This window comes from Apodemus sylvaticus, chromosome 8 (genome assembly GCF_947179515.1).
Source record: "Apodemus sylvaticus chromosome 8, mApoSyl1.1, whole genome shotgun sequence".
Classification (NCBI taxonomy): domain Eukaryota; kingdom Metazoa; phylum Chordata; class Mammalia; order Rodentia; family Muridae; genus Apodemus; species Apodemus sylvaticus.
Window position 1 is genome coordinate 93,615,748 of NC_067479.1, and position 15,911 is coordinate 93,631,658.

Below are 15,911 nucleotides of genomic sequence, written 5' to 3' on the forward strand. Positions count from 1 at the left end.
ACACGTTGCCAAGACTGATACACACTCATCTAGCAAGCATGTGGCCCAGGGTTGACCTCTAGCACTTGTGCCCAGAGCTGTGGGGAGCCCTGCTGTGTGGATCGCACTTGGGCCCATCTCACTCTTGGCCAAGTGTGTTCCTGTCAGAGTCACAGACAGACCATGGATGGAGACAGGGACAACTTGCCAGCCTGGACCAGAAACAGTCACAGAAGCAGAAGGTGGGAACACCAACACTTGAGACCAGCTGTAGGGTAATTTCCATAAATTCAAATAGATTCTCCTCACCCCACCCACCACATCCCTCAGGCCCCAAGATTTTTCATATTTCCACTGATAAACTACCACAATATCAAACCTAATGCAAAGATTTTAATCTTCAAAATTAGGGTGTGTGTGGAAAGAACATGACCTACCCACTAGGCCCAAGCTGGTGAGCTGCGTAGCCCCTGCTGCCCGGGCTGTTGCGTATCCCTCAGCCACCCTCCTCACTCTTGTTCTGACATCTGAAGCCAGAGACCGAGCCTCTCCCTAGTTCTCCACTGCCCTCCTGGAAAGCACAGCTGGAGTGGGTTTTGTGAGAGGCGTGCCCATGATTTGGTGGTGGTTTTACAAATAAGCCGACACTCCATCCCCTACGTAATGGCAGAGATGATGAAGACTGTGATGGTCTAAAGCCCACAGCACAAGGTGGAGCTGCTCTGGTTGAAGAGCTCAACCACTGGGAAATGAGCAGTGCAGCCCAGCTATGCTCTCTTCAGGTGGCTAGGGCCACACCCTCAAAGCATACCCACCTAGAGCTACAGAAAGGGAGTCTACATACCTCACAGACGTTCCAAAGGAGGTTCGTGCTGACAGTCAGCAGATCATAGTGATTTCCACACTCCCTAATGTCATTAAAAACATGAGCTTAAACCAAAGAACTCAAAATCAGGAGGTTGGGGCGGGGCAGGAAAACCAAAGAGCAGAACTATTTAGTCTTAAAACTTCCTTAAGGGGGAGGGAAAAAAATAAACCATGCTCTTACAACCTCAAATTTTTCTTACAAAGAGAAATTTAATATTAGATGAGAGGTCGAACCAGGCTTAAAGCAGACAGACTGGGGAGTGAGACAGCCCGCAAAGCCAGGCACCATTGACGGCTGGCTTTGGGGAAGATCACCCATTCCAGAACACACGGTGAGTAGGATCTGCTGATGTTACGTCGCCGCACAGTCAGACAGACAGACACACCCGGCAGGACAGAGTCCAAGGTAAATGCTGATGGTGGTTTAGCCCTTTAGGAGAACAGCACTCTGCAGCTGGTGTGAAGTTATCGGCCTCGGAGGAGACCAAGGGCAGAAGAAGCTGCCTGAAGCTCTCCCGGCAGAGCCAGCTGTGAGGAGAGCTCTCCATACGATGAAACTATTACACAGTTTACTCTGAAGAATGTTTTGCATTTTAATAATTAAAAAAAAGGCTTTATGTCAGGAAATAGTCATTTACAAACCTTGAAGTGTTTTTGCCTGCATCTGGAGTAAGAATGTCTTCCAAAGAGGTTTGCGAGGTCTTTATAATAAAATTTATTTACAAAAAAAGAAAAATCGTTTCCACAGGTTGTCTGTGTATTAGTTAAAATTTTTGAACCCAAATTGCTACCTGTATTTTTGATTGCAGAGAATCCTTAGGAAAGGGATGGGATGAGATCTCATGACACTGACAGAAACCTTGACAGTTCTAATGATCCCAAAGCTAACTGGCCCCACGGCGTGCAGTCAGAGTACCTGTGTTCTCATGAAAAAGTTAGCCCTCACTCATTTGTGTGTGACAGCTCTCGAAAAGAACACTGCACAGCAGCTGTGAAAGGCCACAGGACTCTACAGACCCAGCACTCACGGGACACCATAGTGCTCCCCTCTGCCCCCGTGCAGTATACCTCTTAGTCCTTAAGCATCCTTGAGGATGTGAGAGCAGATGTGGACCACTCGCTTGTGTGGTTCTGCATCAGAGACCCAGAAGCACCCTGCATGGGCGGCTGAGGAAGCCAGAGCAATGGATACCAGCTGGGCCTGCTCTAGAACTGACCGACCAGAGGATTGTTAAAACTAAACCCAAGATACCGGCAACCCATGTGGATGTGAGGTGCAATATAAAAATCATAGAGCCCAAAGAAAAGACTGCACATTAGTCAACTTGATATCTTACATAAAGATAGGTTTATAGTAACTCAAAATATTTTAGAAAAAGTTCTGAAGTGCCAAGTTCTTATGAACTCAAAAGTTTATCCCCAAAAGATTCTTTTACTGAATATGTGAGAATTGGCTCTAATTCTCCTAATTCTGTTTAGCCCAAGTAAAAATACTAATAATTTCTAGGTTTTGGTGGGAAACTACGATTGTTAGGACCCGTGGATATTGCTGCAGTTCAAATACGGTACGATAATTACAAAATATAGACCATCTCTTTACAAATACAAATTGTATATTACAAGTCATATACAGTAAATCTATAATTTTTAAACAAACTAAAGTATCTAAGTTTTACCTGGTTTGCAAGTGCGGTACTCTTCCAGTTTACAGTTGCCCTTAATGTGACAGAACTGACCGTCTGAGTGATGTTCTCTTATGTAAACTGGCATCGCTTAACAAAAACAGTCCGGTCCCACTCCCCCGGAGCACTAGTGGCTGGGTTCTGATGTGTACCATTCAGAACAGCTGCACAGAAACCAGGAACCAGTGTGTTGGGGGAGGGGGCTCAGAAATGGATATGCTGGGCCCAGTGAGTGTCTGATATGCTAGACCAATGGTTGAGGTAATGACACGGGCGTGGTGACTGTCATCACCTTTAACCTCTCTCATGTCTGCAGGCAAAGGGGTGTGGGCATGCACCCTGGGTGGGAGACACAGACTCGTGGGCAGCCCTCCGGGCTCTTGCGGGCCAGGCTGCTGTTCAGGGGCCAGACATCCTGTCTTCTGAGGCTGGGCCTGAGCATATAGCACAGCACACGCCTGGCCGCTCAGAACCTGCTCCTACCAGGTTTATGGCTTCCTTGAGGCATGAAATCACTTGTACAAAAGTCTAATTGAACATTTTTCTCCCAACTAGTGCCTAAACTTTCCTAATTATGAGGCACTTTATCCCTGGCCCTCCCGTGCCCGTCTCCGGCTGGAGCCAGCCTGCCCTCACTGGGCTACAAGGTGGTGATGCAAATCATTTCATCCGCCAGGTCCTCTTCCTCTCGTCCAGGGTCTGGCTCCTCGTCACTGTAGCCAGGACCAAAGTCCTGGAGTTCGTAGTCCTGGTGGTGTGAGACGGGGCCCATGTCCCCGTTGGCTCGAGGACAAACACCGCCATTGAGCAGGGTGCTAGCCGCACTTTCCATCTCGTCTATGGTTAGGTCACAGGCATCAGCAATCTCATGCTTTGTCGCTGAGACAAACTTGGGGTCCCTTGCGTAGCGTCCCAAGCCCTCGGATATCAGGACCTGTACAGGAGAGAGGATCGAAGGCATGAGGAGGGGTCAGTGCTCACTGCTCGGCATGCTCTGGGGGCCCCGTCAGTCATGCCTGCTAAACTTTATGTACCACACTAACTATACATGACCTCAGCTCTGTCAGTGTCACAGCTGAGAAGCTCCACCCAGCTGAGCAAGAGAGAAAACACTGGGGATGTAGCAGACTGGTACTGCAGGATGGGACTCTGGTGGGACTTGGCAGTGCCAGCTGGTTTTCACTCAGGTCTTAAATGCTGCCGAGAAACCACCCTTGGGTGGCGTGGCTGCAGAGCCCACCATGTCGCCACTCCCCCTCCCCATGTGACTGAGGGTCTCCTGTGTCTGCTGCCCCCTAAGCTTTGTCCAGAGGTCAAAGGCCACCCATACTCACTGCCTCCACCAGACTGTCCGCACTCCTCTGCTTGTCACTGTTTTTGTTCCGGAAGCTGCTGGGGACAGTCAGGCTGGCCGGCGTGAAAGTCCTATAGGAGATGTCGGGTTCATCTGTGTACCAGGAACTGCGGTGTAGGGAGGGCAGGCTGCCATTGACCTGGTCCATAGACTCTGAGCGGTCCACTTGGATCAAAGGGGTGTAGCATGGGGTCCAGTCTCGGTACGGAGGGGTTGCTGGAGGGGTGGCCCATGACCGGGTAGAGTGGCTCGGTGAGTACTTCTGGGCTTTACTGGAATCCAGGCCTGCCACGGCCATGATCTAAGGAGGGAAGCAGAGAGAGGTCTGGGCCTTGGCCCCGGTCTGGCATGTGGCTGCTGTGCAGGGAGGGATGCCTCTCAAAAGACCGGGGAAAGATGCATGTGTAGCAGAGAGAGCTCAGTGAGCTGCCAGGGAACCAGGGCCTCCTAAAAGCCTGGGCTTCCTTTCCCTCAAAACCATGAGGCGTTCTCTATGACTGAGCAGTCAGTTACTAACTTCTGTAACCACCTCAGGATGAGGAGGAACTGGGAAGATAGATCAGCTGTGGTGTGTGAACACTCTACCCACTCTCTGGGCTTCGGTATTAAAACACACTTCAGGGAAATCCATGGACTCTGGCTCAAGCAGGACAACAAACATTTCTTTGATCTAGTGCTTCTCATCCTGCAGTGAGTGTTCCGCCTGCCCTGAAACGCTGGGCACCGCCGTGATTCTCACATGTCCTTCATGGGAGAGCCACCTTGGGATATCTGCTAATACCCGTTTGCACTGGCACTATAGTTGTAGCCAAGCAATCCAGGACAACCTGGGCCAGGGGCTGAGGTAAGACGTGGGCTTGTGCCTGGTGGCATCAGACCTCCACAACTGAGTTATGGCATCCAGTGATCTGGGCTCTCAAAAAGTTCACCTTTCTTCCATGATGATACGGGCAAATCATCAAAAAAGAGGACCTGGGTTCAGTCCTCAGAACCTACATGGGTCATTGATAACCATCTGTAACTACAGTTCTAGAAATCTGATGCCCTCTAAACCCCGAGGGCTGCAGACATGCACATGGTGGACAGATACATATGCAGGCATATAAAATCAAATAACTCCAAAACATGTTTTTTAAGTGCTGGCTGAGGTGACTAGAAAATCTGTGATGGCCACTGAGTACTTATGGGTTCAGAGCTTGGGGTCAGAACCTCATAGAGATCTGCTAGCTGGTTGGCTGGGTGCAGGTTTCTGACATCCCCCTTGATCAATCACCCCACACAGCATTCCTGATGAGATAGTTCAAGAAATATAATGGACATATGTGTGGTGGTTTGAATACGCTTGGCCCAGAGAGTGGCACTATTAGGAGGCATGGCCTGTCAGAGGAAGTGTGTCACTGTGGGGGTGGGCTTTGACAACCCCATGCTCAGGCTCAGCTCAGTGTGGAATGAGAGCCTCCTCCTGGCCACCTCTGGATCAAGATGTAGAACTCTTGTTTCTTCCTACCGTGCCATGTCTGCCTATATGCTGCCATGCTTCCTGTCATGATGACAATGGAATGGACCTCTGACACTATAAGCCAGCCTCAATTAAATGTTTTACTTTGTAAGAGTGAAGTTGCCTTGGTCATGGTATCTCTTCACAGCAATGAAACCCTAAGACAATATGTATGTATTCATACATATCTACATACACACACACACACACACACATATGTAATGCATGCATACATCTTTTCTTAAGCCCTTGGTGAATAGACTCAGCTGCCTTTCATGTAGGCTAGTGTCCCCCGTAACCCGTAGAGGAAGATTACCCAAAGGCTCATGCGCAGGAACCTGCTCAAGTGGCTTAATGGCGGAACCACCTCTCTGAAGGAATAATTAGTAGCCGCAGCCATTACTGGGAATCTTACAAAAGCGGCTGCATTGCCTTAATTCAGACTGTACCAGTATTCTCCGATAGGAAGCATGGTAACCAAGGATGCCCAGCCTGCCCATATGCAACTCCAGCAGAATGGGTCGGGGGTGGGGGTGGGGGTGGGGGTGGGGTGGGGAGGGAATCTACCAAGGAGGGCTGCTCCAAGGACAACCAGATCGGAAGGGGAAGGATCTCTGCTTCCTCTGCATGTGTCCCAGGGGAGAGGGCATCCCACGTGGGGCCACTGCAAGGGTGAGGCCAGAGTGGCTCACCTGCTGCTGCATCAGGTGCAGGGGCAGGGCAGCGCGGTGAGGCAGGGCAGGAGAGGGCAGGACGTCGTCTTGGCTGCTTTGCCTGCGCAGACACTCAAAGTTGAAGGAGGACCTCCGATGGGCTGAGGAGCGGAAGCACATGATGCGTGGTGACATGCGTTCTGTCTGGACAATGTGTCCTGAGAATCAGGACCACTCCCTGAGACATTCGGCCAGGAGCCCCCCCAGGAAGAAGTAGGCCACGGGTTTCATCCAAGGGAAACAATTACATAATCCCCCGACTAGGGATGGGAAGACTAAAAGGAACATCCCAGTTGTGGGATGTTTCGATGAGGGAGCAGTGACTCACTTTGAATGTTTGCTCTCAGGCAGCCCAGTAGAATCTGTGCTGAGTTACAAGCCCTGAGACGTCTTGTGGAGGTCCAGTCTAGAATCGTGGACGCACCACGCCATCCTATCTCTATCGTGGATGCACCACGCCATCCTATCTCTGCCCTACATCCACTCTGCACCTTTCTGAGGTCCCCATATTCAAGCCTCTGTTTTTAAAATGAGAGATTCCAATCAGCTTAGCCGGGGGAAATAACCAAATTCTTTGCTTAGAAAGACCCCACCTTCCATGGCCTAGATGTGAGCACACCTAAGCACTTGCTGTGTGCTGACAGCAGTGGCAGATGGAGGCTCGCTGATGGTCTGCAGCTTTTGGATCTATGGTCTATCAGGCTTAGAGTTCTGGGATCCTTTGGCAAAGCCACCGGGGTCCTAGAAGCTCTTCCACCCTACAGCGGGCCTAAGGGAGCCCCGCACCCCGTCTCCCATCCGTGCCTTGCATTAATCCAACTGTTCTTTCTGCACTGCTGGGCTTTCCTAGCAGAATTCTGCATGCCCTCAGTTCATATCCAGGAGATCCTCAGGGACTGGACCAAAGAGGCCTTCCAGACGCCTTGGACTTCACAAAAAGCCAGGTCCGCAGTAAAGAGCAGGCCAAGCCCTGGTCATGACTGACTGTCAATGACCAGTGGAAAGGAAACAGAGTCAGTTCTGAGGGGCAGGCTAGGGCCTCCCAGGTGAGCTGGTACTGCTATAACAAAAGCCACGCCTTGCCTACTAACCAGTACAATCACAGAAAATGGCCCTCTCAGTCAGCACAACCTAGGCTTGCTGGCAGTTCAGAACTGGAAGGAAAACAATCCCTCCCACCCATTCAGGATCTACCACTAAAATAAGCCCTGGGTCCCCTCACCCAGTGAGCTTTGCACTACAGTCTCTGTAAGACATAGCTCTATCTGCCCTTACCCACTCCCACTGGCTAAGAATGTAGGCCAGGTTAGCCATGGGGACTGCTCCCAGTCTGCAAACCGGACTGCCTTGGGACCAGGGCACTCAAGTGTCTCCTTGGCTCTGTGGGTGTGGAATAAGTGAAGACACAGACCTAGTAGAGGGGTGGCAGGAACCGAAGGGGGAAGACCCCTGCAGGGCCTGACACCTGTTCCGTTTGGCATCTATGGGTTAAGGAAAGGCTTCATTTAGCAGCATGTGTTTGGGGATAATTAAATATTAAGCACTCAAATGGATTTGACTAGACGCTCAACAGGCTATGGCAGCTGGGCTAGGGCATGGCCACCCATGTTCTTTCCTGTGTGCTCAGGCTCAGGAGCTCCTGGGTTTTGGCTGTTCTTGGTTACTAAACAGAATCCTCAATTAAGCTTCATTCGGCAGAAACACAGGAAATGGATACTCTTAACCATCATCAAACACCCACACTTGGCAAAATTCAAATGCCCTTCTAGGGGTCTTTGGGGCAGAGTCTTGGGGATAACCACAGTTAAAGGAGAAATAGGAGCCCCCATTTTCCTTTGGGCCAGAAAAGCACTGTTGACTGGGCTACTGGCGGGTCTTAAGAATTACCAGCACTGGTAACACACATCCCTCATTATCCCAGGGCAAGGATGGGGGCAGGCACGGTGCCCTCTGGGAGACTTCCCCCTAGACAAGAAAGCTGGCCTCACATGGTGGGGTGGGGGGTAGAAGGCGTCTCCTCGGAGATCTCCGCGAATCATAGCCAATGGGAGAGTCGTCGTCTTCTAAGAAACCTTGGGGGTGATGGTAGCCTCGGGGCCTCTCAAAGTCCATGGAGCTGTCTGGGTGCCTGTTGTAATAGCTGTAGTTATGCCTGGCAGTTGGTGAGAGAAAACAGGAGAAGGCACATGTGAGGGTCTGGGCAACAAGCATTGGCCTAGCTCCTACAAGCCCTGTCCTACAGAATCTTCCAGGCAGAGAGCAAGGACCAGCTCAGGAAATCGGGGCTGGAGGCTTGTGATAAGACATGGCGGTCATTTCCATGTTTGGGACACGCACAGGCCCGAAGCCAATGGTGATCACACAAAGCTTGTCAACTGACTTCATCCATCTCCTAGAGACCATGGTCCCAAGGACCGACCCTCTCCAGGTACCCGGCAGGACATGGGAGAGAATGCAACCAGCATGCAGGCTCAGTACAATGTAAGAGATGGGAGGGAACAGTGGGCTCCACTGGTGGGTTCTTGTTTGAAGGGCATGCTTCAGTTCCAAAAAGGAGACATGCAAAGGCTGGCCTGCTGCTGCTGTTAGACTGAGACCAGCAGGGGTGGCTAAGGTCACCTGAGAGAGAGACCTGGGATGGACAAGCCCCACAGGTGGGGCGTACATAGGTCCATGTGGCCCTGAACAAGTGTGTGTGGAAGCTGAGCGTTGGCGGGAGGTGGTGGGAGAAGGCCTGTCAGAGCACGGCAAGGCTCAGGCTGTGTCTCAGGAGCCAGGCGTGGCTTCACCACAGCACCATTTCAAACTGGTGGCCCCAGCCTGATAGGATAGTGAGCCACGGGTTGGGGAGGATGGTGGTAGGTGGTTTTGTCTTCCTATACTGGCTGCAATGTATCTTATTTTAAAAAAAGATTTTTTATTTTACATGAGTATTTTGTGAGCATGTAAGCATGCCCCGTGCATGCAGTGCTCATTGAGACCAGAAGAGGGCATCAGATCCCCCTGGAACTGGAGTAAGTGATAGTTATTAGCTGCCCCATGCCATGTGGGTGCTACAAACAGAACCTGGGCCCTCTGGAAGCACCACAAACAATCTTCATCCCTGAGCCATATCCCCAGACCTTTATAATGCCTATTTTAGCCAACAGCATTCTTTCTGCAGGACAGAGGTTTGGAGTGGCACCTCTGTTTGAGAGAAGCTGTTCTTACAGCTTGTCCCCCTACCCTCAGGAGGGACCCCTTTATTGGCGCAGAAAGCAGGGGGCACTGAGACACCAGCCAGGGTGCTATGCAAACACAGCCAAGGCTGGTGTTCCTCAGTCATTAAGAAGAACTCATCTCTTGGGCCAGGTGTAATGGAGCACACCTTTAACCCCAGCACTTGGGAGGTGGAGGGAGGCAGATCTCTTGAGTTCTAGGCCTGCATGGTCTACAGAGTGAGTTCCAGGATAGCCAGTGCTATGTAGAGAGGCCCTGCCTCAAAATACCCACCCACTATGACAATTTAATATCTGAGATGGCAGGGTCTGACAGCCAAGGAGTTCCAGTTCCCAGGACCAGAGCCCTCCTGAGGGTCCCAAGGCTTGAAGCCTGCCTTGACGTGTCAGAGGAGCCCTGGGAAGGAGCAGAGTAGGGGAAGGCCGGTCTTCTGAACCCCACCCAGGGCGACCCCCTCACCTGCTCCAGGTAGGAGAGCTGTCGTCCTCACAGCACTCTTCACTACTGAAATACTCCTGTTCCCCAAAGCAGCGGGGGTCTCGGAAGTAGCCGTGTATCTCAGGGTCTTCACGGCAAATAGTTGGAAGCTGCTCATCTCCTGACTCGGACCTGTAGTTGGGAAAGGGGTCTGAGAGCTTGAGGAGGTGGTAGCTAGATCCTTCAGCCACGCCTCTGCACCAGTCTATGTCCTCCCTCAGAGTGCCTGCTTCTTCCTACACATTCCTGCCCCATGGCTGTAAGACTGACTACTCAGTTCCTGGCCAATGTGCCCTGTGCCTGTACAATTGTGCATCAGTGTGTGTGTGTGTGTGTGTGTGTGTGTGTGTGTGTGCTTATGGTCTCAGGACCTTGCTGGGGCCAAACCACTCTGCCTAAAGACACTGAGACATAGACACAGGTGTGATGTGAACGACAGCAAGACAGACCTAGAGTCCTCCACTCTGTGGGCAGCAGTCTCGAGGAAAGTCCCCAGGTTCCAAGCCACCTCCCACTCCCACTTCCCTACCCCAGCTCCAGCCAATGTGACTTCAGAACTGGGACAGAGATCTCTGTCCTGCTGACTGCACCCTCTCAGACCGAGGCTGCTGAAGAAGTGGTCACTAGAGAGGTGTTCCTGGGAAATGTTTCCTGAGATTTCTACAGGCTGCCCTGCTCTAAGTCAGAACACTATTTCCAGGAAATACCCTGCCTTCTCCTGGCCTCAAGCCACAGGGGCCCCAGTAGGCTCCGGGACCTCAACCAAGAGAGTACCTCATTTGCTCAGTCCTCGGACAAAGAACCTCCTGATCTTACTAGAAGCAAGGATCCTGAAGCTCTCTGCCCCTAGTAAAATGATCATTCCACCCATAAGTCCAGTTAACACGGGTACATGAGATTATCCCAACACACACACACACACACACACACACACACACACGCACACGCACACGCACACGCACACACACACACACACACACACACACGCGCAAACACACACACATGTGAAGGCGCGCACACACACACATGCACACACGCATGCACAAGCACACACACACATGCACTAATGCACACACGTGCAGGCACACACACACACACACACACACATACACATTAACCAGAGGGATTTGGTGCCTGGGTTTCAGGATGTCTGGACTGTGCCTCTCCTAAGTCCACATGTGACTCTGGACCCCTCAAGTAGCTAGACCTACTCAGCTATCCAGGGGCAGGGAAGGTGGACAGACTCGTGGGCACCAGTTCCTTTGTGAGAAATAAGTGGGACCTGCCCATTTATGAATGCAGAGCTCTGGCATTTTGAGAACATATGCTTTGATGACTTGGCTGAAAAGATATTTTCTTCTTCCTTGGCACTAAACAAACGTAGTGGGTAACAGGACAGCACAGTTTTAAAACAAGGACAGAAGCGACAAGCACCTACCTAATATAAGTCTCATAATAGCGAGTTCTATCCAGGCAAAGCAGGCCATGGGAAGGAGGGAGAAGAGAAGAGTTAAACATTTCCAAAAGCATTAGATGCATAGATAGCAGCCTGTCTTCTGGACTGGGGGCGGGCAAGCCAGTTTGCTGGCCAGCGGTGGCCTACTATCTGTCTTTGTGTGGCCCTTGGTCTAGGAAGAGATTTTACATTTACAAAGGGCAGAGAACAAAGTGAAAGAAGGGAACCCTTTCCCCTTTCCAATCCTACAAAGTCCAAATTCCAGTGTCTGCACGCACAGATCTATGGGGACACAATGGCTTCACTTAAGAATGTTCCCTGGCGTCCAGCAGTGGTGGCGCACGCCTGTAATCCCAGCACTTGGGAGGCAGACAGGCTGATTTCTGAGTTCGAGGCCAGCCTGGTCTACAGAGTGAGTTCCAGGACATCCAGGGCTATACAGAGAAACCCTGTCTCGAAAAAATCAAACCAAATAAATAAATAAAAAGAAAAAATTAAAAAAAGAAAATGAATGTTCTCTGGCTTCGTTTACCCTGCTATGGCAAAGCTGGGTAGTTTTGTAAGAGGGACCAGTTGGCCCTCAAAAACTAAACTATTGTCCCTTTACAGAGCACATTCACCAGCCCTTGTCCCAATGCATGTTGTCATAACTGAGGAAGGTGGATTTGGTGGCTGCTGTTGTTTTAAGAGAACACCCCATGCAGCAGGTGGATATGTGGGTGGTCCCTCACACAGGCAATGTACAGAGAGGCCAAGAGGCAAGTGGTCCTCAAGTTCAAATACAAATGTCTTTAGGGAGTTACCCTGTGCCAGAGCACAGGGCAGAAGGCTTGCCCTGCAGAGCGGGCATGTCAAGGGCAGACGCTGCATCACCTTCTCAAGGTTACCTTTTAACACTGGACCTTCTTTGGAGCTCTCGATCATGCTTGTAGGAGTAATGCCCATTTTCAGACACATGCTCAAGGCTCCCAATGCTGGGCCGCTTTCCGTGGGCAGCTTTGGACATATTGGCATTATTGAGATTGGCATTTGTTGAGGTGGGAACTTGCTTTCCTATGGAATTATGGTTATGATGGTTATGACACACCGAATTTCCTGCTGGAGGAAACAGCGGTTTCTCAGTATCACTTGCAGGTGGAATTGAAGGCCTTTGGACATGCAGGGGACGGTGGGTGGTATTGGTCTGCTGAAGGGAATCCCTCCTATCACTATTAACATGATTGACATGGTTTCCAAGCAGGGCACCATTTCTCTGCAAAATAATGGGAGACAACACCAGGTAATTTAACAAGTATTTGATGCAGGCTAGCTATGTTAGGTCATTTTTCTCTACATGAAACACAAACTCTAGGCAAGCCTCAGAGGATCCCTGTGAAACAACCTGAGCATCTCTTTCAGTGGCCAGGTGAACGTGCTCTTGTGGCAGTGGGCCCACCTGAAATGAGGAAGGTTACCAAGTCCTGAGCTGGGGGGGAGGGGGGGCAAGCTCTCTGCTGCCCCCTGGGTATTTTCTTCCAGTTGCTCCAAGATGAGGTGACTTAAGGCTTGGTGGGTAGCCCCACGGTGGGTACTTGACATTTTCTCTGAGTGGGGAGGTTGAGGGCTGGCTGGCAGATCAAAGAACTGCTGGAGCAGGAGAAAAGCAGCGTGGGTAGCTGCTAGGAAGACCCAGAATGCTCCTGGACTCTGGTCAGTGGGCTGTGGCCAAGCTGAGAAGCCGACAGCTGGGGACAGGGGAAAGCTCAGGAAAGGGGCTGGGCTGGCCCACAAGAGGTACTTGTGAATGGAGAGGTCCCAGGGTGCAGCGGGGCAGGATATGCAAGCCTCTCCTGCCTCTCTAGCCCCTGCCACCGGTCTGTATTTTCCACACTCCTCTGTGGATCAGAACCACCCTAACCAAAGCCCCACCCCGCTGTCTCCATGTGGTCAGTGAGTAGCTAGGTGTGGAATAATTACTTTGAATACATCTTCTTCTTCTGGTTTGGAATCTTCTGGCTCGTCATCTTGCAAGTCACAGGATATAGCCCGTCGGATTTCTGGCCCAATGTCATGCAGGGTCCTTAATCCCGCCTAGGTCAATGAAAATGGCAGAACAGGTTAGCTATAGAGGAGCCCTGGTCCAGCCCGATGGAGCAGTAGGAGGGGAAGCTTTCTCCAAAGGCCAATCTCAGGAACTACTGACTGTAACTGTGACCTAGGCTGTTAGGGATGGGATGTCAGCAGGTCCCCATGGAACTAGATTGGGCCAATTAAAGCCTGTGATCTAGTAACTTCCCCCTGGAAGTACCCCACTTACAGCATACTACATGGCTACCAGTACCAGGGATGGTCACAGTCAACAGTGTATGCCCCTGACTAACTCTTCAGAAAGGCTGCTTGCAGAGAACCACATCTTGAGCCCCAAACAGGGCAAGGTATATCATCTAGTTGTTCCTAGAAAGAACGAGGGGACAAGCTTTGCCTGGCCGCATGGAGGGTGAGCTGGCTTAGGTGCAGAGACACAAGCAGCCATCGGGGCCACTGACTCTCGGTCAAGCATGGAACGGGTGGGTGGCATCATATGCTGCAGTCACCAGCACACTCAGGTCAAGATCAACTCAGGAGACAGATCAACAGTCACACAGGCTTAGGCTGCTGTGCAGTGGAGCCACTCCAGCCCTCTGGTGTCCTTGACCTATAGAGCCCATACAGGCTGAGAACCCGCTAGCAGAGGGGTCAGGATTCTGAAGGCCACACACACTGAGGTCTTGCTTCCATCTCTAGGCAGTCCAAGCCCCACGGGTGAGAGCTCTAGGTTCTAGACTCTCCCCACAGACCCTCTCTGCTGGCCTTCCTTAGCCCAAGGGATCAGTTATGATGGGCCTGGGAAAGTCTGCATTATCTACAGCTGTGTTGGGGAACCCACGTGAACGGCCTGCAGACAGAGGAAAGGGGAGTCACGAGCTCTGAGAAAATTTAAGTTCTCGGCATTCATTTGAAGAAGGTCAAGATGCTGACTTCAGACTAACAGGGGTTTCATCCTTCTCCACAGTTGCCCTGGGGTCTTAGGGTCTATCTCCAGTATGCAGGTAGCAAACAGTAACCCAGCTACAAGCTAGCGGAGGGCCAAAGACTGCCTGGACAAGTGTCATTTACAGAAGAACGCTGTGGAGTGCTGGGTCCCTGGGCAGAGAGCACTTTCCCGTCCTTTCTTCTCAGCGTGACACAGAGGGTGAGTAGCTTTGGGAAGGACTGAGGTAAAGAGCAGTGCTCATGCCTGAGACACTCTGTGGTGGGACAGATGCTGGGAGAAGGGAAAGGGAAGCAGCAGGGGAAGCGGGAGGGAAGGAGAGAGGAGGGAAGCAAGCAGGGGTGGGGGTGGGGGGGTAAGCAGAGCTGGGACCCCTAGTGTCAACATCCTCAAGACCATCTGCAGACATCAGTGGTGACAATGGTCGACTCGAACTGTCAAGTCCTCCAGAGATTCTCAAGAGGCCCTTTATAAAACAGCTACATCTACAAGAACACCTGGTTCTTAGATGGTTCTGCAAAAAGGGCAAATGGGGCCGGTTTGTTCCAAAGCCTTCTGTGATTGGAGACCAGCAGGTCCTGCTTCATGAAGTGTAGGGACAAAGGTCACCCTACGGAATCGAAGCTTTATTGGCCTTGCCTAGGAATGCTAGGCAAAGGAACCTTAGTTCCCAGGGGAGAGACCAGCACACACTCCAAACTAAAACTGGCATGAACTTAAGCACGGCAGCCCGAGCTTGTCATGCGACCACAGAATATGGGGATGACAGTTTTCTGGCATACATATCAATGTACAGGAAGGGAAAGGCAGGCACATCCCAGGGTCCCAGACAGCTCACGATGTGGCCACAAAAGGTACTTCCTACTGCCCTTCTAACTGCAGGCACTAATACACGCATGCTTTGGAAAATTCTCATTCATTCTCTCTCTCTCTCTCTCTCTCTCTCTCTCTCTCTCTCTCTCTCTCTCTCTCTCTCTCTCTCTCTCTCTCTCTTTCTCAAGATTCCTAAGTCCAGCACACTTTCTAGGTCTGCAACAGACCCACCTCTATTCCTCAGAAACACCATGAAGGCAGCCCCAGGGGTGTGTTGGTAGAAGGTCTTACGCAGTTCAGTTGCAGGCATGTGAAGAAAGGCCTTACATACCACTCATTCAGTTTCTCGAGCGCAATTCTCAGACACAAGAAGCTTGGTGACAGTCCCCTTGTCTGACTTTGCGAGAGAGGTCTATTATACGTTTGAGGTTCAGACGCATTGCTCGAAACCTCTGCTGCTGTGTCCACAAAATCAACACGTGTTACAGTCACTGTGTTTGACACGCCCAGGTACACCATGCACATTAACGCAGATTTTCAAGACAGAGCCAGGAACATGCACCAGTTTAAATAACAGTCTTACTCTCATTTAACTAACTGGACTAGGATGATTAAAAGAAATAGAAAACTATTTATTTGGATAATTTTTAACATCATCCTTTGTTGATGAGTTGACATTTCACCGAAATACACATGTAACAGTTGCATAATGAAAACAGAAACTGTCTCTAGCACATCTTCAGAGTTACACAAGATTAGGATTTCATTGACAGGAATGGGTAGCAAACAGACAGGACAGAAGGTTTGTTCGCAACATAAATCATGGAGAGGGTTGACAGGTGG

General features: G+C 50.8%; 1 protein-coding gene across 1 annotated transcript in view; it reads right to left on the reverse strand.

Annotated features, from left to right (window-relative positions):
• Positions 1–1,068: 1,068 nt before the first annotated feature.
• Positions 1,069–15,911, reverse strand: part of Cacna1d (calcium voltage-gated channel subunit alpha1 D) — a 162,155-nt gene continuing 147,312 nt past the window's right edge. Inside the window, exons 40-46 of the mRNA XM_052190314.1 lie at positions 13,202–13,315; positions 12,133–12,497; positions 9,772–9,921; positions 8,082–8,245; positions 6,073–6,194; positions 3,863–4,183; positions 1,069–3,462 (exon numbers count right to left, since the gene is read on the reverse strand). Coding sequence (XP_052046274.1) covers positions 3,169–3,462; positions 3,863–4,183; positions 6,073–6,194; positions 8,082–8,245; positions 9,772–9,921; positions 12,133–12,497; positions 13,202–13,315 — 1,530 coding nt within the window. The 3' untranslated portion in view covers positions 1,069–3,168. The remainder of the gene's footprint in view (positions 3,463–3,862; positions 4,184–6,072; positions 6,195–8,081; positions 8,246–9,771; positions 9,922–12,132; positions 12,498–13,201; positions 13,316–15,911) is intronic.